The 25,160-nt window shown below is 35.8% G+C and overlaps 1 protein-coding gene across 2 annotated transcripts; it reads left to right on the top strand.

Moving 5' to 3' along the window:
- Positions 1-1,830: 1,830 nt before the first annotated feature.
- LOC107817891 (cuscuta receptor 1-like) lies at positions 1,831-6,738 on the top strand. 2 transcript variants are annotated; one of them, XM_016643784.2, is made up of 5 exons: positions 1,832-2,890; positions 3,405-3,674; positions 3,760-3,837; positions 4,130-4,276; positions 4,535-6,738. In XM_016643784.2, the coding sequence occupies exons 1-5, from the start codon at positions 2,488-2,490 to the stop codon at positions 6,703-6,705; spliced, it is 3,069 nt and encodes a 1,022-aa protein (XP_016499270.1). In that variant the 5' UTR covers positions 1,832-2,487; the 3' UTR covers positions 6,706-6,738. The 2 variants fall into 2 exon arrangements, with proteins under 2 accessions (XP_016499269.1, XP_016499270.1); XM_016643783.2 differs by having other exon boundaries at positions 1,831-2,890; positions 4,130-6,738.
- Positions 6,739-25,160: the final 18,422 nt, after the last annotated feature.

Genomic DNA, 25,160 nt, shown 5'->3' with positions numbered 1-25,160 from the left:
TCAATTATAACCTCTGTTTAAACTTGAGTCCAAAAATGACTCTGCCGTTATAGAATAGGTCTAATAATGCCCTTGTGTTATTCGAAATGGATCAATTATAACCCTCGTTTAAATTTGAGCCCACCAACGACCCTGCCATTAAAGAATGGGTCTAATACTGCTGTTTCTCTCATTTAGTAATGATTAGGGGTGTAAAATGAATATTTAAAAACCGACAGAACCGTGCCGAATCAATTTTTAGGTTTCTTTTAATAAAACCGTAGGTTTTTATATAAATCTATAACCTTACCGATAATTAGGGTAGGTTTTTTATTTTATAAAAATAAACCGAAAAAATATTGAACTGTACCGAATAAATTTACAAGCAAGAGAGAACGAACCAATAAATTTATATGTTTCACATGTAAATTTATTCGGTACGGTTCGATATTTTTTCGGTTTATTTTTATAAAATAAAAAACCTACCCTAATTATCGGTACTGTTATAGATTTATATAAAAACTTACGGTTTATTAAAAGAAACCTAAAAATTGGTTCGGCACGGTTCTGTCGGTTTTTAAATATTCATTTTACACCCCTAATCGTTACTAACTGAGAGAAATAACAGTATTAGACCCATTCTTTAATGACGCGGGTACCGGACACCGGGTGGGAAACCAAAAACTCGTTTTACTTTTCTTCTTTTTATATGTTCTCTTCTGATGCAATTTGCAAGTAGAGGATGGCTTGCTTGCTTAACCAAATTTATGTTTTCAATAGGTAGAAGAGTATTGATATGTACAATGGTTTTCAAAATGTGCTGCAAATATTTCCACCTTTCTTTTGCATTAGTTTGTAACGGCATACTTGAAAGAGGTGACTAATTCATTGCTTCACAAAGAGGTTATTTAACATACAAGTATTGTAATTTAACTGCTGGTGTTGCTTGTATTTTGATCCCCTTAGACATGAATTATAATGATTTTGTTTCTCCGCAAAAGTAGCCTTAGAAATACTCTCCATTTCTCCTCTTTGAATTGCATCTCGTGAGACTTCTATTGGTCCATTTATGCCTGAGAAAACTTAGAAAAAATCAGTCGCAATTAAACAACTAAAAGAAGTAATTGTATGAGGAAACGGTCTCAGTTGACTTATTACAATCTGAATAGAAGAAAATGACCTTAAGATTCTATGGTTTTATTACTGATCTCCTTTGAAAATGTCCATATTACTAAAATAACACTTGTAAAGGACCATAAAACCCATCTTCCGAAACTGTACATTCAGTTCTTTATATTTAATGTATGGTTCCATCTTACTCAGAAATTTGGATCTGAGCCTTCTAATGAAAGATAATGGAAGGCAAAAATCGACAAGCTGGTGTGGCTTTCTTTACGATAGACCCTTATGAGCATAGCGAGAGCTTAGTGCATCGGGCTGCCTTCTTTTTATATTAATAAATTGCCAAAATTCTTAGATGCAATTAATGGTTTGAAAAATGCACACTGCTGAATGAGCCATTTCCTATATATGGTCCACTGAAATGAGTGCTAAGGACTTAATTACTAGCTCCTAAAGTAGCTGAAATTCTTTGACATTGGCACAAATAAATTATAAACAAAACAAAAGGAAGGAAGAAGAAGACGGCAAAGGAATCAAATTTTGTTGACTTGTTTAGCACAATAATTATCAAAGTATTGAATGAAACTTGTACGAAAATGACACTAGGCTGAAATCTTTCCTCATGTGAAAGGGTCTTAAGTCAATGATGGTGATAGTCAAGGTCGTCTATTTTTTTTTTCCAGCTTACCTTAAGTCAACCAAATTGCAAGCAATATTTTGATGCAAATCAGAGAAAAAGAAATGAATGAACTAATATTAGATTAGAACAAAATATAGGCACAGAAGGACAAGAACGACATATTAAAAGAATAAAATAAAAAAGCTGAAAGGGAGATAACTTAGAAATGTTGTTGCAGAAAATTCCACTCAAGTGTCTGCATCAATTAGTGCACTAAATTTTTCTTCAAAAGAAAGGTATGATTTTCAGTTTGCACTACGTATCTGTAGTGTTTGTGCAAAGAAAGTTGTTTTTACCTCTCTTTTTTTCCTTTTTCTCTTTTATGTAAGGATATATTGATTCTTGAACCATCAACCTCCTCCTCTTATATATAGTCTGATATATCTTATAGTCTTGACAATATTCAGTCGTCAAGTAGGTAAAGTAGGCATACGAACCAATTTGCCTTAGACTCTATTGGAACAAAGCAAAGAAAGAGGCGGAATGGATAAGGGCGATGTTGCTTGGCGCGAAGGCTACTGGTTCGGGGTTAAAGTACAGTACTGAAGTTCCTCGGACTTCCAGGCGGTTTTTCTTTTGTGCAGGTGTTCACTGTTGGATCTCGCCAATATAGCCCCCTATAATTTTCATTTGGTCTATGTAACTAGAGGTTGGTTTGAGTGATCTTCGAGAAAATAGTGAAATACAAGTAGGTAAAGAAGCAGAATATGACTAGCAAGATAGTATATTGGTGGTTGTTGATTTTGTTCATAGTAAATGGATGGTGGTGCTGTTATTGTTGTTGGAAAGAAGAAAGGACTGCTCTCTTGCAACTTAAGGAAAATATAAACTACACAGGTGGTAGTTATTTGCCATCGTGGGTTGCGAATGAAACCTCAGATTGTTGCCAATGGGAGGGAATTGTTTGCAGCAACACCACCAGAAGAGTCGGTGAGTTGGCCATTACTGTCAAGAAAATTAGTCAAGAAGAACAACTTAGGACTAATGGTACAAATACTGATGATATGTTGAAGAACTGGCTTTTCAATGCATCTTTATTTATTCCCTTCAAAAATCTCAAAGCTCTGCTCCTCCCTGGACATTCATTGGCCGGTTGGGCGAAAAATGAAGGTTCGTTCTCTCTATATACAACAACAACAATAATAAACCCAGTATATTAACACAAGTAGGGTCCGGGGAGGTTAGTGTGTACGCAGACCTTACCCCAAGGAGGTTGTTTCCGGTTATATACTAGGCACAAAGTTTTCTTAAAACTTGTGACCTTAAACATGCTATAACAATTCCATGGTTATAAGAGCATGTCATTACGAGTAAAATGAGAAATTTAAAGTTCAAGAGATTTTAAATATAAAAAAGGTGTCATTCTCTTTTAAACGGACTAAAAAGGAAAGAATGTCATACAAAATGAAATAGAGGGAGTAATACATATAAACAAAATGGTCCTGCCTATACACATAGGACTTATTAGTATGATCACAATAATTTGAATTACAACTTCCAAGTGTTAAACTATACACTGGTTTAAGAATGTTAAGTTCAAAGTATAATCTATTTCTGTCGAAAACTTGTCTCTGACATGTAATTTAGCATCTGTTTTACAAGTTTCTTGATAATCTGATTACAGGTTTCGAAAAACTGAGACAACTGGGGAAACTAGAAATACTTGATTTGTCTGGGAATCAGTTCAATCGCAGCATCTTTCAATCTCTTAGTCAACTTTCATCTCTCAAGTCATTGAACCTCTCACACAACAATATTGGATCAGGTTCCGACATATGGTTTACACACAACAAAATTGGATCAGGTTCTGAGAGATTGTCAGGCTTAGACAAGCTGGAAATCCTAGATTTGAGCGATAACAATCTAGATGATGAAAATCTTCTCTCTGCTTTAGGTAATTAAACTTGTATAGTTTCCCTTTTCCTTCTTTTTTCTTGGTAGCTTCATAACATAGTTTGTCCTTATAAATTTCTGGACAGAGCTAAATACATCTAGAACAGCGTTGAAGAAGCTCGATATAAGGTACAACACATTCCGAAGTTTTATACCAAATGAAGGTACACATACTTCCTGAAGTTTCTTCTTTCAGTTTATTTTATTCTACCCCATATATGTCTCTCTGTGCAAATATTTGATTTACACGCAAAGACGTTATCTTAAATATATAGATGTACATGAGCTGTAACTCTCATTATCTACATCTTGGTTAACAATATGTTGTTCCACCATTTTTAGGGTCATTTTCAAGTCCGCATTATCATTTCAACTCATGAATAGATTTTAAAGCATACTTTTTTCACACCTAAAACTACATGTTGATGATTGTTCTGTGTTTCGTTGGCATGTAAGAGTTGGGAGCTTTAAGAAATATAGAGTACTTACTGTTGGATGGAAACACGTTGGACGAAAACTTTCTCAGGAGCAGTGGTGTAATGTCATCCCTTAAAGTATTATCAGTAGCTAACTGCATGCTCAACGGAATCCTACCGCTTCAAGGTAATTCCAGATATAAAAGGGCAGCCCGGTGTACTAAGCTCTGCTATGCGCGGGCGGGGAAGGGCCAGACCACAAGGGTCTGTTGTACGCAGTCTTACCCTGCATTTCTGCAAGAGGTTGTTTCCACGGCTCGAACTCATGATCTCCTGGTCACATGGCAGCAACTTTACGAGTTACGCCAAGGCTCTCCTTCAAATTTCAAACATAGCATTCACCAAATTATCCTTTATACAACTAATCTCCTTGTTCATTTTATAGGCTTGTGTGATCTAAAATATCTGGAAGAACTAAGTCTTAGCGGAAACAGCTTCACTGGAAAACTCCCTACATGTCTAGGAAACTTGACATTTCTTCGGGTATTTGATCTGACCATAAATCAGTTTACTGGAAACATTGCTTCATCTCCGCTTTCAAGTCTCTTGTCCCTTGAATATCTCCTGTTAGCAAACAACAACTTTGAAATACCAATTTCATTCGAATCATTTGCTAACCATTCAAAACTTAAGTTCGTCACTGCTGACTACAACTCAGTAATTGTACAAACTTCTTCCAAAAGCTGGATACCGAAGTTTCAATTGGAAGTTTTGTCTTTAAACAACTGCTCTCAAATGCCAAGTTTCCTTCATTATCAACGTCGTTTAAGGCTTCTTCGTCTCTCAAAATGCAACATTGGTGGAAACTTTCCAAATTGGTTGTTAGAAAACAATCCTAGACTTGCAGATGTTTTATTGGACGGAAATGCATTCACTGGAAGTCTTGAATTGCCACTCCTTCCTGATCTAAAAGCTTTTGATATCTCCAACAACAAGATTCAAGGACAACTTCCTCCTAACATTGGGTCTATTTTCCCGAATCTTGTTATATCAACGATGTCCAACAATATGCTTGAAGGCATGTTGCCTTCAAGTTTTGGCGACATGAAAGATCTTGCAGTCTTGGATTTGTCATACAATAAGTTAATAGGAGACCTACCAATTGGATTGGCTCGTAAAGGATCCAAGTTAAATTTTCTGAGATTGTCGTATAACATGTTGAAAGGGGAGATATTTCTAATTTCAGCAAACATCAACAATTTGGAATATTTATACTTGGATAGGAACAACTTCTCAGGCCCAACTCCACAGAAGTTATCCACTGCTCCTTTGATTACATTGGATTTGAGTTACAATAACTTGTCAGGAAATGTACCAGCGTGGCTTGGTAACATCCCCTCCTTAACCTCCCTCGCGCTGTCCAGAAACCATCTAAAAGGTCATATTCCACCTGATTATTGCAGACTTGAAGGACTTGAGGTATTAGATCTCTCTGACAACAACCTTGTTGGCGTGATCCCGTCATGTTTCAATTCTTCTCTCGGCTTAAAACGTGTGTATTTGAGCAAAAACAAGTTACAAGGGGAATTCAACATGTTCTCAAACACAGATTTAAAAGTCCTGGATCTTAGAGATAACAACTTCAGTGGTTCCATTCCGAAATGGCTGGGCAGTACTCTTGAGATAACCACCTTACTCTTGAAAGGAAATCGCCTTCAAGGCACCATTCCAACACAGTTATGTCATGCTAGTAACTTAAGAATTTTGGATCTTTCTCACAATAATCTCTCAGGACCAATACCTCATTGCTTGGGAAGCTTAATGCAAATAGAAGGGATCAGTGAAGCATACCCATACAGTTCATCATTTGGATATTCAGGATTCCAGACATTTGGAGGAGATACCTTGATAAACATAGAATCCTCAATCGAATCATCATCGACAATTTTCTTTCTAGATAACTATGCATGGGTTGGAGCAGAGTTTACGACCAAATATAATACCTACTCCTACGAAGGTAGCATTGTTGATTATATGTCTGGAATTGATCTTTCTTGCAATCAGTTAAGTGGTGAAATACCTAAGGAACTCAGTAATCTTACTGAGATTCGGGCACTAAACTTGTCACATAACCACATAACTGGAACAATACTATCAGAATTCTCGAAGCTCCAGAATATCGAGAGTTTGGATCTATCATACAACAACCTGACTGGGAGGATTCCCTCTCAACTTGTAGAGTTGACAACTCTAGCAATTTTTAGCGTGGCACACAATAATTTAACAGGTAGGACTCCACAACGTACATCTCAATTTGCAACTTTTACTGAAAGCAGTTATGAGGGAAATCCTTTTCTTTGTGGTCCTCCATTACATAACAATTGTATGGAGACCAAAGAGATACCGATATCACCTCGTGCGCTAGATTGCTGTGAAGATGATACTGGTTTTCTAGATATGGAGTCGTTCTCTATCTCTTTTCTTGTGGCATATGCAAATGTGGTGCTCGTAGTGGTTGTAGTCCTCTGTGTAAACCCCTACTGGAGAAATGTTTGGTTTTATTTTGTTGAGTCTTTCATGTATTCTTGTTACTACTTTTTTGCTTCCAAAATGTAAACTGTACATATTAAGGTCATCGATAAGTTAATCATGCCTGAGTTCTGCTCCTATACCTTCTAGTTTCTTAGTACCAAGTAAATGATTATTGAGATGCTACTATCTGCTTTCCTATCAAATTCCAAATCAACATAACCATTTCAAAAATCATCAGCAAACACAAATCTTTTCTACTCTAGAACACAAACACATGATAAATGTCACTGTTAAAAGAACATACCTCAGCAAATTTAAGGAAAAGACTGTATAGCCGGCCGCTGTAAAAATTAGATTCACGTACTAATCCATAACGATCAAAGTTGAAGCATCATCCTATTGGTCAAGCAAATTCAATGAAACAATAACTGATACTATAGAGAAGCAGCCATAAATTAGTGTCTTTATCAATTTGAAAGATATAAAAAAAAAACTGAATTTTGAGTTGTTCGATCAAATAAAGGGAAACTGGAATTCATAAATGCCTTAAAACTATTTCAAGGTTGACTTTTAGTTAGATTCATTTATGTAATGATCATTCAATTGCTTGTTGAGAAAGTAAAGGAGCAAACCACTTGGATAGTGAGAGTACAAGGGAAGGACTAGGGACTAAGTCTGCTTTTATTCATTTTCAAAAAGCATAAAAACACGTACTTTTGTATTATCAATTAGAAAGTCTTCCTTGTAGAAGATTATATCTACTAATGAACTTAACATAGAATACAAAAAGAAAATAAACATACCTTTATAGTTTAAAGTCATACTCATCTCAATGTTTATTAATTCCATCATATAATTGACATATTTTCAACTATTCAAGTCTCCAGAACCCGAACATAACAGTGTAATGAACATCCAACACAATAAAAGAATGGACGTCTTATACTTTAGTCATATTCATCTCAATGTTTATCAATAGTATACAAGAATTAGTCATCGCTGTGGATTTTTCTTAGCCCCCATTGGGGGGAAATCAGCAGAAAAAGAATTGTAAGCCTCCAACTTCAGAAAACGCCTCACCACCAAAAATCAAAATGATTTCTCAACTCCTCTTATCCTTCTGTCTTCTTTCATTACATGCCTTGAGAGCCTGAACTTCTGCAACCAACCAGTTTTCAAATAAATTAGAAAGCAAAAACAATTCAACACGTATTTTTTAAATTTCCCTGACCGTATTTATCAAACTGATATTTTAAACAAGGGAATCTCAGTACACACATAAGTGTGCACTTCTGTCATAATGAATCACAAGCCGGATGAAAATATGCACATGTGATTCTGAGTAGAGATCCCGGTATACTATGTTCCAATCCGCCACTTAAACTATTTCTTAATATTCCACTTAACTTGGATACTGTATTAATAGCTATGTTACATGAACTCTCCAAAGATGTTGCTGAACATGTGCCGGATCTTCCAAAAATATAGTACTTTTGAAGGATCCGACACACACCCAACAACATTTTTGAAGAGTCTAAATAACATAGACTAACAGTGGTAGAGCTACCTATTAGGAAGGGGTTCAATTGCATCCCTTTCGTTTAAATAGTATTATATTGCATAAAGAGGGTAAAAATAACACTCAAGGGTGTGACCTAGTGGTCAATAAAGTAGGTTGAGAACCATGAGGTCTCAGGTTCAAACTAGGTAATTTCTTTCCATTTGTCACAAAATTTGATGGACAAGAGGTACGTGGTACATATGTTGGTGGGAGACGATAGGCGCAAGCTGGTCCGGACGCGGTTTTTAAAAAAAATGGTAAAATAATTTTTGTTGTATATCTATACATTATTGAATACCCTTGACAAGCGGTAAATGTTGTATTCTAGCATTTTTTGAATCCCCTTCCTGGTTCTGCCAGTGCGTACTAAAATACGTAGGTTTCATACAACCACCACAACTACCACTGCACATATGCTATATGAATCCTCATTATTCATGTCGCTCGATTTAAGCCATAAGCTTTTGTATTTTGAGTAGAAATTATTATGACCCTTGTTACTCGTTTTCATCATGTTGTCTAAGATAATCTATTCAAAACTAATCTCAGTTTGATCCCCTAAAGCAGAAGCTATAATAACAACAAAGAGAGCAAACGCAAACCACTAAAAGATTCCTAAATTTTGCATTCCAATTTAAATACTGTATTTTCTCTCTTTCTAAATACTAAAACTCGTATTCATCAACCAAAAACTTGAAGAAAATACTCATTTGACACTAATGGAAAGAACAAAATTTCAAGCAAAATAGAGTGGGAAACAATAGAAGATACCCTTTTGACAAGACTTCCAATTCCTGTCAGTATTTATCAGACAATCCTGCAAATATAAACCCTTTGATTAGTTCCATTTCAGGGTTTAGGGTTTTAGAATTTAATACTATTATTTTCTAAAAGTGAGAATTTTAAAATATTTAAAGAACCTGTAAAGATAAGTAGAGAGAAGAGCATTGGTTGAGCTGCTTCACAGTTTCATCATCTTCGTCGGTGTTGTCCTGGTGCACAGACGGCGGCAATGATGGCAAAGAGGGTGGCGCGTTGGGAGTTTGCTTTCGGTCCATATATGTTGGCTGAGTCTTGGTCATCAATGGTTAGCTACTTTAATTGGGACAATGTTTTAGTGAGTCATGGACCATATAACAACAACAACAACAACAACCCAGTATAATATCACTAGTGGGGTCTGGAGAGGGTAGTGTGTACGCAGACCTTACCCCTACCCTGAGGTAGAGAGGTTATTTCCGATAAACCCTCAGCTCCCTCCCTCCAAGAACTTCCCACCTTGCTCTTGGGGTGACTCGAACTCACAACCTCTTGGTTGGAAGTGAAGGGTGCTCACCACTAGAGTCATTGACCATATAAAAGGGAGAAATTCAAAAATAACTAAATTTACAAGTCGTAATTAAAAGATAGCCACAGTTTCAAAAGTAATCGAAATTTAGCCACTTTTTATGTAAAAAATAAATTTGAATAAAAGCAATGATCAAAATCCGGAAATGTGCATAATATGATGGAGTTCGAATTTTTTACATATGAACTTCGAGCATAACATGCTGGAATTTCATAATGTGCTGGAATTTCAACATAATTTGTTGGAAGTCCATACAGAGGTGCTCCAATTTTCAGTATATTATGTTGGAACTTTCTGTGTGCTGGAGTTCCAACATAATATGCTGGAAGTCCATACACATGTGCTTCAATCTCCAGTATATTATGCTGGAAGTCTAGAACTTTCTGTGTTGCAGCAAAATAGTGGCTATTTTTCAATGACTTTGCAAACAGATACTATTTTTTAATTACCAGTCCAAAAACTGTCTAACCCATGTAATTTTGACCATATAAAAGCCCAATGGGACATATTGCAAATTTTCCAAACCTTTAATAGCAGTCTGTTCTCCCTTTTATTTAATTCTTTAATATATTTATTTCCAAATTGCACTAGCTAAATACTCTTTGATTGCAAAACTGGCACAGAATGAGATATTTTCAAAGTCAAAATTTTAGAAGACATTATCTACAAATGAGGAATTAAAGTGATAATTTGCGTTATCCAATAAAAGGAGAAAAAATATTTTACTTCAGAGCACAAGATTTGCTTCATTAATCAAAGTTGGGTAACACCGTTAATTTTTGAACACATTGTGTCATTGAGACTAAAGGTGCTCCACTTTAGCATACTTAAGGGATTAAATATGCTCAGGATTAAATTTGAGGGACCAAAATAGACATACCCTCAAAGATAAGGGACTGGCCAAAAACTCAAAATAAATATATAGAGCGTAAGACATTATTGGCAAATTCTAATAAGCTGAAGCCTCTTTAGGTTGCAATAATGTTAGTAATAAACTTATAATAGTGATAAAAAAGTTAAACTTTCAAAAATCCAAACACGATGAAGGGAGGAGGATAGTAGTCTTCATCAGCGACGAAGCCAGAAATAAAATTTCGTGAAGGGTACTCAAAATTTAATATACTCATAAAAAATAATTTTAGACATATATACACAATGTAAATTTTTATATACATGATATAATTTTTCGATTAAGGGTATTCGGTTGACCACCCTTCAATGTCTTCATGCAGAAATTACTTGCATGTGCTCGATATTTTCAAAACAAATAATTAAATTATAAGAATTATAAATTTAAATGGATATTATATTATTTAAGCATGATTAAGGAATAAAACTTTATATAATTGTTTATCTGTGATGAAGATCTGAGATTAACTCGATTGAAAGGAGAGGAGAAATTAGATCCACATAATAATCCATCACGATCAAAGCTGAAGCATCATCCTATTGGTCAAGCAAATTCAATGAAACAATAACCGGTACTATAGAGAAGCAGCCATAAACTAGAGTCTTGATCAATTTGAAAGATATAAAAAAACTGAATTTTGAGTTGTTCGATCAAATAAAGGGAAACTGGAATTCATAAATGCCTTAAACTATTTCAAGGATGACTTTTAGTTAGATTCATTTATGTAATGGTCATTCAATTGCTTGTTGAGAAAGTAAAGAAGCAAACCACTTGGATAGTGAGAGTACAAGGGAAGAAGGACCAAGGAAGAAGTCAATGGTTGCTTTTATTCATTTTCAAAAAGCATAAAAACACGTACTTTTGTATTATCATTTAGAAAGTCTTCGTTTTAGAAGACTATATCTACTAATGAAGTTAATATTTTTTAATAAAAGTATAAATAAAGTTACTTATCTACTATGCTTGGTATAAATTTGTGTCTGTAACTTCTCTTCCCGACCACATTCTTTCTCATAATAGATTATCTATTTCCATTCAGAAAAAAAACTAGCATTATTACTGTCTCCAGCAACCAAATCTAAAAGTGTAGTAAACATAGAATACAAAAAGAAAATAAACATACCTTTATAGTTTAAAGTCATATTCAAAACAACGGAATATGAAAATAACAACAATTAAAGCAAAACTAATGATAGATTTGATTGATTAAACCCTAAAAAAATTCTCTCTGCAGTTGAGGTTGAGAATGATCAGCTAGGCAAAACAGAGACAATAGAAAACAAGGTGAAGAAGGACAACAATCCAAGCTCACCTGGCGATAGGCTGGCGACGCCAGGTCTAAAGCGAGGCTCACCAGGCGATAGGCTGACGACGTCAGGCCTAAAACCAGGCTCCCCGGACATTAGGCGGGCGACGCCAGGCCTAAAGCCAGGTTCATCTGATGAGGCAGCTACAGTAAAGCCCAACCTTAGAGCCACTGGAGAGATTTTGGCCTATGTAGATGGTGGTCCAGCGTATGTCCATGAGCTACAATTCAAGGAGTATGAACAGGCTGATGAGCGGGCAATTGTTCCAAGAACATCTGGGGAAATAGAGGAAGTGCCTATGGAATCTGGCACTGATCAAACCATGCAACTACATTTTAATATTCCAATTAAGACTCATCTACAACATTTACATGATTTAGTTACACACAATGTGACACCAATTGATGAAGACTTATTGAGACAAAATCCAATGGAGAATGAAGGAGATGATGAATCAACTGCAGAAAACTTCAAACAAGTGGCTAGGGGAAAAAAAACTAAGAAGAATCAGAGTAAAGATCCACCACAACCTTCAAGAATAATGCCCAGGAGGGCAGCTTCTCTATCTAAATGATGATGATCAAAATATTAATATGGAACATAAGGTATGTGAATACACAACAGGCCTTTCCTAGGGTGATCAACATGAATAGGAGCATAATTTTTGTGTAGTTGCATTGATGGACCCTTTTCAAAAGAAGGGATTCATTAATAGATATAAAAAGAGGTTGAATATGGAGACTGCTTACACAAATATTAATGGGCAAATATGGTTGTTCTTCGATGCAGTGGTGGAATGGGAATTAGTGGTGACTGTGAGAGTGTTTCACCATGACCTGGGGCAGCACATGATGATGACATTTGTTTATGCAAAATGTTCAGAAATGGAGAGGTTGGATTTGTGGGATCACTTGTATTATTTAGCAAGTGATATGGAATTACCATGGTTGGTAGGAGGGGATTTCAATATGATATTGCATGGAGATGAGAAAATAGGGGGACTCCCAGTACACCCTCCTGAATATGAGGATTTTGCATTTTGTGTAAACTCTTGTGGTTTGTTTAAGCAAGGGAACAAAGGAAGTCCATTCACATGGTGGAATGGGAGATCCAATGCTGAGTGTATATTCAAAAGATTGGATAGGAATTTTGTGAATTTGCCATTTCAGAACATGTTGCCAACTATTGAAGTTGAGCATCTAATCAGAACTGGATCAGATCATGCACCATTGCTAATGACATGTGGGGTGCAGACAACCAATTTTGTCAAGCCTTTCAGATTCTTAGAACTTTTTGACAAAACATGCTACATTTATGGATGTGGTGAGGCAGAATTGGGAAGTTGATTTCATAGGGGATCAGTTATTGATGTTCAAGCAGAATATCAAGAGGGTGAAGGCAGCACTCTCAAAATGGAGTAGGGAAACATTTGGTGATATCTTCAAGCAATTAGCTATTTTGGAGGACATTGTTAGGGTGAAGGAGATGTTGTTTGAAGAAGAGCCTACAACTGAGAATAGGATTGTGCTTCAAAAGGCTCAATCTGAATTGAAGAAATACTTGAATATTGAGGAGCAGTATTTGAAGCAAAAAGCTGGGATGACTTAGTTTGCTGAAGGAGATAGGAATACAAGTTTCTTTCACAATCATGTCAATGGCAAAAGAAAGAAATTGCAACTGAAGAGGATCAAAAGTGGCAATGGGGTATGGATTGAAGACCAGGAGCAATTGGCTACAGCTGCAGTGGACTTCTATCAAAAACAGTTCACAAATGAAGGTGATGCTTCTGAATTTCCCTTGCTCAATAATGTACTCTCAATGGTCACTACGGATCAGAATTTGGAACCTAGCAGATTGCCAACAATTGAAGAAGTATGGGCAGCGATTTTTGAGCTTAGTGGGGAGAGTGCTAGTGGCCCTGATGGATTCACTGCTTGTTTTATCAAACATGTTGGGATGTTATTGATGCTGATATACACAACATGGTGCTACACTTCTATGGAGGAGCTGCATTGCCTAAATCCATCACCCACACCAATCTAGTGTTGCTGCCCAAGAAACCTAGAGTTGAGACCTTCTCTGACTTAAGACCTATTAGTTTGAGCAACTTCATTAACAAGGTTTTGTCAGGGTGTTACATGACAGATTGGAGAGTTTTTTGTCATCTCTAATAGCTCCTAATCAATCCGGATTTGTAAAGGGTAGGAGTATATTTGAGAACATCTTATTGACTCAAGAAATTGTCACTGACATAAGGTTAAGGGGAAAGCCAGCTAATGTGGTGATCAAGCTTGATATGGCTAAGGCCTATGATAGGGTCTCATGGAAGTACTTATTGCATGTGCTAAGGAAAATGGGATTTTCTGAACACTTCATCAACATGGTGTGGAACTTGATGTCAAATAACTGGTATTCAGTATTGGTGAATGGGCAGTCCTCAGGGTTCTTTAAATAAGGGGATCCCCTATCTCCAGCATTGTTCATTCTGTCAGCTGAGGTACTTTCCAGGTCTTTGAATAAGCTATTTGAAGACAAGTCATTTGTGGGATTTGGAATGCCTAAGTGGTCTGAGAGTCTTTAAACCACTTGGCGTATGCTGATGATACGATAATCTTTGCATCTGCTTATTCTCCCTCTTTGAGCAAGATTATGGCAGTGTTGGGGAACTATGAGAAGATATCAGGTCAGATGATCAACAAAGATAAGAGTTCATACTACATGCATCTACATAAGACTTTTTGCTAGGTTCTTTTGGAGCACAAAGGAAGAAGGGAGAAGCAGACAGTGGGCTTCATGGCAAAATCTTTGCTATGGGGGCTAGGTTTTAGGTCCTTAAATGATGTCTCAAAGGTTTGCTAAACTATGGTAGAGATTTAGGACCACAAAATCTTTGTCGTCTAATTTCATGTGGAATAAGTATTGCAAGAAGGAGCCACCAACAGTGGTGCATTTTACGGGAGGGTCTCATGTTTGGAGACAAATGCTGAATGCTAGGGAAGAAGTAGAACATGAGATCGTATGGGAAGTGAAGAGTGGAACAACTAATATTTGGCATGAAAATTGGACTGGATTGGGTGCACTTTATCATGTATTACCTGAAGACTTTCCAATCAATGAAGGTCTTTAGAAGGTGGTAGAACTGCGACAAGGGGAAACATGGGATGATCAGCTGCTAGATCAAACTTTCAATGAGGAAATTGCAGAATATATAAGGCTAAATGTGCACTATGAAGGCAGTGAGGGATATTGGGATAGGCCATACTGGATGCCAACTCCTTCAGGCAAGTTCAGTGTTAGCAGTGCTTGACAAATATTAAGGCATAGGGTTGATCCTAATCAGGAATTCAAGTTAATGTGGATTAAAGGTTTGCCATTCAAGATATCCTTCTTCTTGTGGAGATTGTGGAGGCGGAAAATAGCCACAGATGACATGTGGAAGAGGCAAGGGCAAATGGTGATGTCTAGGTGTTGGTGTTGTCAGCAGCCCCAAGAGGAATCCATTGAGCATATATTTGTCACAAGTCCTACTGCCTCTAAGGTATGGAACTTGTTCAAGGGTGTTGCTGGAATTTCTGTGCAATTGATTCAATTGAAGCAGATTATAAGGCATTGGTGGTATGCTCAGTGTTGTCTGAAATTAAAGCCACTATTTCAAGCAGTACCAGCTATCATCACTTGGGAGCTGTGGAAGAGAAGAAATGCAGGTAAACATGGTGGTTCAGTTCCACAAATAGGGTGATTCATGAGATAAATAGGACATTGCATCAACTGGCAAGGGTGAGGTATGCTTGAATCCCTAATATTCCATTGTTATGGCCAGACATGATTCAATACTTTGAAGGATATAAACCTATATTGATCACTACAAGAGTAACTTGGCAGCTTCCTTGTCATGGTTGGTACAAATGTAATACTAATGGAGCTTCAAAGGGCAATCCTGGACCTAGCTCCCTAGGCTTTTGTGTGAGGGATGATAATGGTGATGTGGTATATGCTAGGGCAGTAGACCTGGGAGTGACAACTAATGTGGTGGCTGAAGCTAAGGCTATTCTTCAAGGGTTGGAATATTGTGTGGAGCATGATTTTTACCCTCTCGTACTGGAGACTGATCTCGTACTGGAGACTGATTCATTGGTGATGAAGAAGGCGATAGAAGGGGAATGGGATCCTCCTTGGGTAACTCAGTGGCGGATTTTATAGCTAACATTGTGTTCTCTTTTGCAGGTACATCTGAGTTTCATTCATTCTCTGAACTGCATAGTGCAGGGAGGAGGTTGATCAATATAGCAGACTGATGGCTTCACAAGATTGGACTCTGCATGTCCAAATGCTAAGGAAAATGTTGAACCCATCATATGGTATTTTTGGAGATTGTTGAATCATTTTTCAGCGGTATCAGCATACTTTCATGCTCAATCTGAGGATGGTTTAGCAATGTTTAGAATGATGTCTACATTAAAAGTTCTAGTAGGGAAGGATCTGAGCTTACAAGATTACAAAAAGGCATAATTTCAAAGGCTGGCCTTTGCCTTGCAAAGCCTGCTTAAAGCCAGATCATTCCTACCTTTTGCCTTGTAAAGCCTGGCTTTGCCAGCTCATGCCTGGCTTTTGCCTTGTAAAACCTGGCTAAAGCCAGCTCATGCCTGGCTTTTGACTTGTAAAGCCTGCCTAAAGCCAGCTCACGCCTGGCCTTTGGCCTGCAAAGCCTGCCTATAAAGCCAGCTCAAGCTTGGCTTTTGCCTTGCAAAGCCTGCCTAAAGCTAGCGCAGGCTGGCTTTTGCCTTGTAAAGCCAGCTCAAGCCTGGCTTTTGCCTTGCAAAAGCCTGCCTAAAGCCCGGCTCCTCTTCTACACATTAATCTTGATAAGTGAGCACATGATTAATACTTGAACAAAATTAGTCCACTACAGATGGAGATCATATAGTAGCTGGAAGACTATGTTGACTTCAACTTTGCGGTGGAGATGTTTGGAATTCATTTTAGCCTATGGACGATATACCCTGGCGCCTGGTGAGAGCTTGATAGGTGCTGCTTAGTATTTGCCAATGACAATTGAATTCACATACACTAATAGGAGAAGGAAACACTCAACTTATCATGATGTAATAACTAGTTCATTAGATTTTAGTTTTTCTATCTTCTTAATAGCTAGTAGCTTCATGCAACTTTTATTTTGGTTTGGACATCTTGTAAGCATTGGACCCATTTTCAAATTTTATTTATATATTAGCCACTAAGCAAGTGCTGCCGAGTGGTATAATAACTTTACAGTTTAAAGTCATACTCATGTTTATTAATTCCATCATATAATAGACACATTTTCAGCTATTCCAAGAATGGGAACCTAACAGTGTAATGAACATCCAACACAATAAGAGAATGAACGTCTTATACTATAAAATCATAATCATCTCAATGTTTATCAATAGTTAACAAGAATTAGTCATCGCTGTGGATTTTTCTTAGCCCCCATTGGGGGAAAATCAGCAGAAAAAGAATTGTAAGCAGAACTTCAGAAAACGCCTCACCACCAAAAATCAAAATGATTTCTCAACTACTTGTCTTGAGAGCCTGAACTTCTGCAACCAACTAGTTTTCAAATAAATTAGAAAGCAAAAATAATTCAGCACGCATTTTTAAAATTTTCCTGACCGTGTTAATCAAACTGATATTCTCAGTACACATATATATACAGACACACCTGAACACAAAAGTGTGCACTTCTGTCATACTGAATCACAAGTCGGATGAAAACATGCACATGTGATTCTGAGTAGAGATCCAGGTATACTATGTTCCAATCCGCCATTTAAACTATTTCTTGATATTCCACTTAACTTGGATATTGTACTAACAACTATGTTAGATGAACTCTCCAAAGATGTTGTCGCACATGTGCCGGATCTTCCAAAAAAATAGTACTTTTGAAGGATCCGACACACACCCAACAACATTTTTGAAGAGCCCAAATAACATAGACTAACAGTGTTAGAGCTACCTATTAGGAAGGGGGTTCAATTGCATCCCTTTCGTTTAAATAGTATTATATTGCATAAAGAGGGTAAAAATAACACATAAGGGTGAGACCTAGTGGTCAATAAAGTAGGTTGAAAACCATGAGGTCTCAGGTTCAAACTAGGTGATTTCTTTCCATTTGTCACAAAATTTGATGGACAAGAGTTACGTAGTACATATGCTGGTGGGAGACGATAGGCGCAAACTGGTCCGGATGCGGATTTCAGAAAAAATGGTAAAATATTTTTTTTTGTATATCTATACATTATTGAATCCACTTGGCAAGCGATAAATGTTGTATTCTAGCATTTTTTGAATCTCTTTCCTGGTTTCATACAACCACCACTGCACATATACTATATGAATCCTCATTATTCATGTCGCTCCATTTAAGCCATAAGCTTCTGTATTTTGAGTAGAAATTATTATGACCCTTGTTACTCGTTTTCATCATGTTGTTTAAGAAAATCTATTCAAAACTAATCTCAGTTTGATCCCCTAAAGAAGAAGCTATAATAACAACAAAGAGATCTAAGGCAAACCACTAAAAGATTCCTAAATTTTGCATTCCAATTTAAATGCTACATTTTTTCTCTCTTTGTAAATACTAAAACTCGTATTCATCAACCAAAAACTTAAAGAAAATACCCGTTAGACACTAATGGAAAGAACACAATTTCAAGCAAAATGGAGAGGGAAACAATAGAAGATACCCTTTTGACAAGACTTCCAATTCCTGTCAGTATTTATCAGACAATTCTGCAAATATAAACCCTTTGATCAGTTCCATTTCAGGGTTTAGGGTTTTAGAATTTAATACAATTATTTCCTAAAAGCGAAAATTTTAAAATATTTAAAGAACCTCTAAAGATAAGTAGAGAGAAAAGCATTGGTTGAGCTGCTTCACAGTCTCATCATCTTCGTCGTCGGCGTCCTGGTGCACCGGCGGCGGCAACAGTGGCGAAGAGGGTGGCACGTTGGGAGTTTGATTTCGGTCCATATATGTTAGCTGAGTCTTGGTCATCAATGGTTAGCTATTTCAATTGGGACAATATTTTAGTGGGTCATTAACCATATAAAAGGGAGAATTTCAAAAGTAACCAAATTTACAAGTGATAATTAAACAATAGCAACAGTTTCAAAAGTAATCGTAATTTAACCACTTTTTATGTAAAAAATAAATATGAACAAAAGCAATGTTCAAAATCCGAAAATATTCCATCATAATATGCCGGAGTTCGAATTTTTTACATGTGAACTTCGAGCATAACATGCTGGAATTTCATAATGTGCTAGAGTTTCAACATAATTTGCTGGAAGTTCAAACACAGGTGCTCCAAACATCGGAAAATGGGTCAGATTAGCGATTCGAAAGTTTATGAAATTTATGGGTTCGGAAGGCTGTTGGTTTGAAAGTTTATGGCTTCATGTTTATTGTATCTAAATTATTTATGAATACTTTTGAGAAGCTATTTTCCTTAATTTGCGTACCAAACACCGAAAAATGAGTAAGATTACTTGTTTTCCAAGAAAACATTTTCTGGAAAAATATTTTTCACGGAAAACATTTTCCGTTGTACCAAACACATCCATAGTCTAGTGGTATTAGTGTGAGCGGAACTATATTTCTCACACAATATGTACACATTAAATTTTGGCTATTCTATTTTTTTTTCTCAATTTCTCCTTACCTTTGTGTGGATGACAAGATACGGGAAGCAAGACTTAGATGGTTCGGACTAGTGCTGGAAAATAAGCCCATATTTTGTCAACCCACCCAATTCGTCAATATTTTAGTGGTTTGGATGAGTGATATTTAAGTTGGGTAAAATTTGGACTTCAACCCGTAGAAATATGGGTATTCATGGGTAAAATATAAGTTAGCCTAGTGGGTTATCTGACTTTTGTTTACTCAAAATACATGATATCATTTTTTAAACTGAAAATGCTATCAAGGCATTCCAACCCCCTTTCCTTCATATGTTTCTTCTCACAACTATATGAGTATTTATTTATTTTTTCCATCTAAACATTGTAAGTACTATTTACTTAAACTGAAAATGCTAAAGGTATTCCAACTCTTTTTCCTTCATATTGTTTCTTCTCACTATAGTTGACTATGTGAGTATTTTTTTTTTCCATCTCATTGTAAAATTTGGGCTTCAACCTATATTCAACCCATAGAAATATGGGCATTCATGGGTAAAATATGGGTTAGCCTAATGGGTTATCTTCAACTTTTGCTTACTCAAAATACATGATATCATTTTTTCAACTGAAAATGCTATCAAGGTATTCCAACTCCTTTTCCTTCATATGTTTCTTCTCACTATAGTTGACTATGTGAGTATTTGTTTTTTTTCATTTAAACATTGTAAGTATTTTTAGCGTCCTTGTTCTTTCTAGAATGCATACTTGAATACCAAAAATAGTTTAAGTAGAAGCAAATTTGTATAGTTTTTCATTTGTTCTTGAAGAGTGCATGTTAAGAAAGAGAATGTTTTTCCCACTTGTAATGCATCACTTTAGGGAAACACTATACAGTATGAAGGAAAATATTTTTCAATTTTTTTATTTTGTTGGCTTAAATATTTTCTTCAAGAAATTGGCGGAAAATATTTTCCTTATCAAGAGAAGGTAAAATATTTTCCAAAACTTTTTTCAATCTTCCCCACCCTATTACCCATCCCACCAACCCACCCCCTACCCCCCCACCCACTCCCACCCTAATGGGACATCTAGTCTAGTTTATAACTCAAGAAAGTAAACCCTTCTGACTACACCCGATGAATAGGTCAAAATATTCTTTTATTTTCTTATTTTGCAATCAAAGAGTATTTAGCTAGTGCAATTTGAAAATAAATATAGTAAAGAATTAAATAAAAGGGAGAAGGTCAAAATAGCACGGGCTAGACAGTTTTCGAACTGGTAATTGAAAAATAGTCAGTGTTTGCAAAGTCATTGAAAAATAACCACTATTTTGGTGCAACACAAAAAGTTCTACACTTACAACATAATATACTGGAGACCGAAGCACAAGTGTATGAACTTCCAGCATATTATGTTGGAACTCCAGCACACGGAAAGTTCCAGGATAATATACTGGAGACTTGTGTATGAATTTCCATCATATTATGTTGGAACTCCAGCACACGGAAAGTTCCAGCATAATATACTGGAAATTGGAGCATCTGCGTATGGACTTCCAACAAATTATGTTGAAATTCTAGCACATTATGAAATTCCAGCATGTTATGCTCGAAGTTCATATGTAATAATTCGAACTCCATCATATTATGCACATTTCCGGATTTTGATCATTGATTTTGTTCAAATTTATTTTTTACATAAAAAGTGGCTAAATTTTGATTACTTTTGAAACTGTGGCTATTTTTTAATTACTACTTGTAAATTTGGTTACTTTTGAATTTCTCCCTTTTATATGGTCAATGACTCACTAAAACATTGTCCCAATTAAAGTAGCTAACCATTGATGACCAAGACTAAGCCAACATATATGGTCAATGACTCACTAAAACATTGTCCCAATTAAAGTAGCTAACCATTGATGACCAAGACTAAGCCAACATATATGAACCGAAAGCAAACTCCCAACGCGCCACCCTCTTCGCCATCGTTGCCGCCGTCGGTGCACCAGGACGATACCAACGAAGATGATGAGACTGTGAAACAGCTCAACCAATGCTCCTCTCTATACTTATCTTTACAGGTTCTTTAAATATTTTAAAATTTTCCCTTTTAGGAAATAATAGTATTAAATTCTAAAACGCTAAACCCTGAAATGGAACTAATCAAATGGTTTACATTTGCAAGATTGTCTGATAAATACTGACAGGAATTGGAAGTCTTGCCAAAAGGGCATCTTCTATTGTTTCTCTCTCTATTTTGCTTGAAATTGCGTTCTTTCCATTAGTGTCAAATGGGTATTTTCTTTAAGATTTTGGTTGATGAATACGAGTTTTAGTATTTAGAAAGAGAGAAAATGCAGTACCTAAATTGGAATGCAAAATTTAGGAATCTTTTAGTGGTTTGCGTTTGCTCTCTTTGTTGTTATTTATAGCTTCTGCTTTAGGGGATCAAACTGAGATTAGTTTTGAATAGATTATCTTAAAGAACATGATGAAAACGAGTAACAAGGGTCATAATAATTTCTACTCAAAATACATAGCTTATGGCTTAAATGGAGCGACATGAATAATGAGGATTCATATAACATATGTGCAGTAGTAGTTGTGGTGGTTGTATGAAAACCTACATATTTTAGTACGCACTGGCGGAACCATGAAGGGGATTCAAAAAATGCTAGAATGTAACATTTATCGCTTGTCAAGGGGATTCAATAATGCATAGATATACAAAAAAAATTATTTTACCATTTTTTCTGAAAACCGCGTCCGGACCAGCTTGCGTCTATCGTCTCCCACCAGCATATATACCATGTACCTCTTGTCCATCAAATTTTGTGACAAATGGATAGAAATCACCTAGTTTGAACCTGAGACCTCATGGTTCTCAACCTACTTTATTTACCACTAAGTCACACCCTTGAGTGTTATTTTTACCCTCTTTATGCAATATAATACTATTTAAACGAAAGAGATGCAATTGAACCCCCTTCTAATAGGTAGCTCTACCACTGTTAGTCTATGTTATTTGGACTCTTCAAAAATGATGTTGGGTGTGTGTCGGATCCTTCAAAAGTACTATATTTTTGGAAGATCCGGCACAGCTGCAGCAACATCTTTGGAGAGTTCATGTAACATAGTTGTTAGTACAGTATCCAAGTTAAGTGGAATATTAAGAAATATTTTAAGTAGCGGATTGGAACATAGTATACCAGGATCACTACTCAAAATCACATGTGCATGTTTTCATCCGACTTGTGATACAGTATGACAGAAGTGCACACTTTTGTGTTCAGGTGTGTATGTATATATGTGTGTACTGAGATTCCCTTGTTTAAAATATCAGTTTGATTAACACGATCAGGGAAATTTAAAAAATGTTTGCTGAATTGTTTTTGCTTTTTAATTTATTTGAAAACTGGTTGGTTGCAGAAGTTCAGGCTCTAAAGGCATGTAATGAAAGAAGACAGAAGGACAAGAGGGGTTGAGAAATCATTTTGAGTTTTTGGCCAATATTATCCCTTATCTTTGAGGGTAGGTCTATTTTGGTCCCTCAAATATAATCCTGAGCACCTTTAGTCTCACTGACACAGTGTTCAAAAATTAACGATGTTACCCAACTCTGATTAATGAAGCAAATCTTCTACTCTGAAGTAAAACGTTTTCTCTACTTTTATTGGATAACGCAAATTATCACTTTAATTCCTCATTTTTAGATAATGTCTTCTAAAATTTTGACCTTGAAAATATCCCCTTCTGTGCCAGCAGTTTTCAATGAGAAAATGACATTGTATAGCCGCTGTAAAAATAATAATTGAAAAAATATACAAAATTTGTATATTATTTTTATATTTAAAAATTTCGGTTGATTTTTCCAAAAAAAATAAGTTAAAATTTGAAAATAAAATAAAGCTGCCAGGATCACTTATAGGCATTTTATTGAAGCAAACGAATAACCAGGTCTTATTATCACTTTTAGCCTCTGCCAAGAATTATTTACATCTGGTAGCCGAAAAAGTATATAAAATTTGTATATTTTTTGTATAACAAAATATATATATACAAAAAATAATATACAAATTTTATACATTTTCGGCTATTAATTTTATAGCGGTTATACAATATCATTTTCTCATTGAAAACTGGTACAGAAGGGGATATTTTCAAGGTCAAAAGTTTAGAAGAAGTGATAATTTGCGTTATCCAATAAAAGGAGAGGAAACGTTTTACTTCAGAGCAGAAGATCTGCTTCATTTTAAAAAGTTTAAAAAGCCATTAAGGAGAGGAAACGTTTAAAAAAGAAGCAAGCTTTTTATGGCCAAATGCTGCCGAAGAACGTTAAGTATTTCCAAAAATGATGTGGGCAAACATTTTAGGGAAAAAAGGCATTATCATATTTGAACTTATTCAAATTGTTGATTTTAAAAGCTCTTAAGACTCGTGTAAATAAATTTCGGCCTACCTAAAGAGATAAGCTGCGACAACAGACCCAGTTTACAGGAAAAAGAACCACTGAGTTCTTCGTAAAATGGCATATCATGGCAACTAAAACTGACATAAGACAAGAAAAGCAACAGGCATGAGATCCACTAGTCAACATGTGCAACTAAGTAATAGAGTTATTCCAAAAATACTGATCACTATGATGCCGAGACCTAGTAAAACAAGAGCGGTAAGTATTCTCCCCTCTTATGGTCTTCGAAATTCAAACAGATTCCTAGAAACTAATTTCTAGTTCACGAGAAAGACAAACTCATTTAATAGCAAGAAAATATAAGGAAATTAGACAGATTCCTTGTCAAATGCAAAAATTCCATTTTATATTTAAAGGCACAATACCTCAAAAAGATATGATTTTCCAGAGAACCATGAAAGAAGCAATCAAACTTACATCAATACTTTTAGTTTCTTAAATCCACGTTTTTAGATATGCATGAAGAAAGTTTTGAATCAAACATTTTTAAATTGCGAGCTTAATATCCAATAGTTATAGTATCTAAACCTCCGGTGAAGGAAAATCTAAAGCCATGAGTATGTACATTCACACTTCAACAGAATGCTTTTCTTTAATGCTTAAATGGATAATCAATAATTTTATTGCCTAGATTTCATCCTCTTAAAGTACACTAAGTAAACCAATCTTCTATGACTTCATGAGCCCTTACAATCCATAATGAAGAGGAGATCAATTTTTTTTAAACATGAGTTAAAATAAATCAAATCTTCAAAGACATGAAGTAAACCAAATCTTCAAAGACATGAAGTAAACCAAACAGTTTACCTTTAACTAAATCTGTTCTTAAAACAAAATGCTCGAATCCTAAACACGGTGCCTAATCAAAAAAGGTCCTAAATCACATGACAAATGAATCTTTTGCAACACACCTAGTCTATGACAAAATCTTTCTTAAAATTATGGAATCTGACAGAGAACTATGCAAAAGGAAATGGGTATTTTCATATGAGCATTTTATCAAACATAGGCAGACATGTTTCAATACATATACCAGAAATAACCTCCTTAAAAATTATTTCTAACAACTTTAGTCATAGAATCATTCCATCAAAGTATCAAACTAAAGATAAACAGAAATAAAAGCAAACACCCATCTTTATAGTAAAAAAACGTGGAAGCCTAACAAAAACTAACATGTATTGAAACAAAAATGCATCAAGTACCAAACATGCTCTAATCAGAACCGAAAGATTGTGAAAGAGAAGAAGATACGGACCTTTTGCAGGGCAGCGAACT

Source organism: Nicotiana tabacum, chromosome 11 (genome assembly GCF_000715075.1).
Source record: "Nicotiana tabacum cultivar K326 chromosome 11, ASM71507v2, whole genome shotgun sequence".
In the NCBI taxonomy this organism is placed as follows: Eukaryota; Viridiplantae; Streptophyta; class Magnoliopsida; order Solanales; family Solanaceae; genus Nicotiana; species Nicotiana tabacum.
The sequence above is the reverse complement of the archived record's forward strand: the minus strand, read 5'-3'. Positions and strand labels throughout refer to the sequence as shown.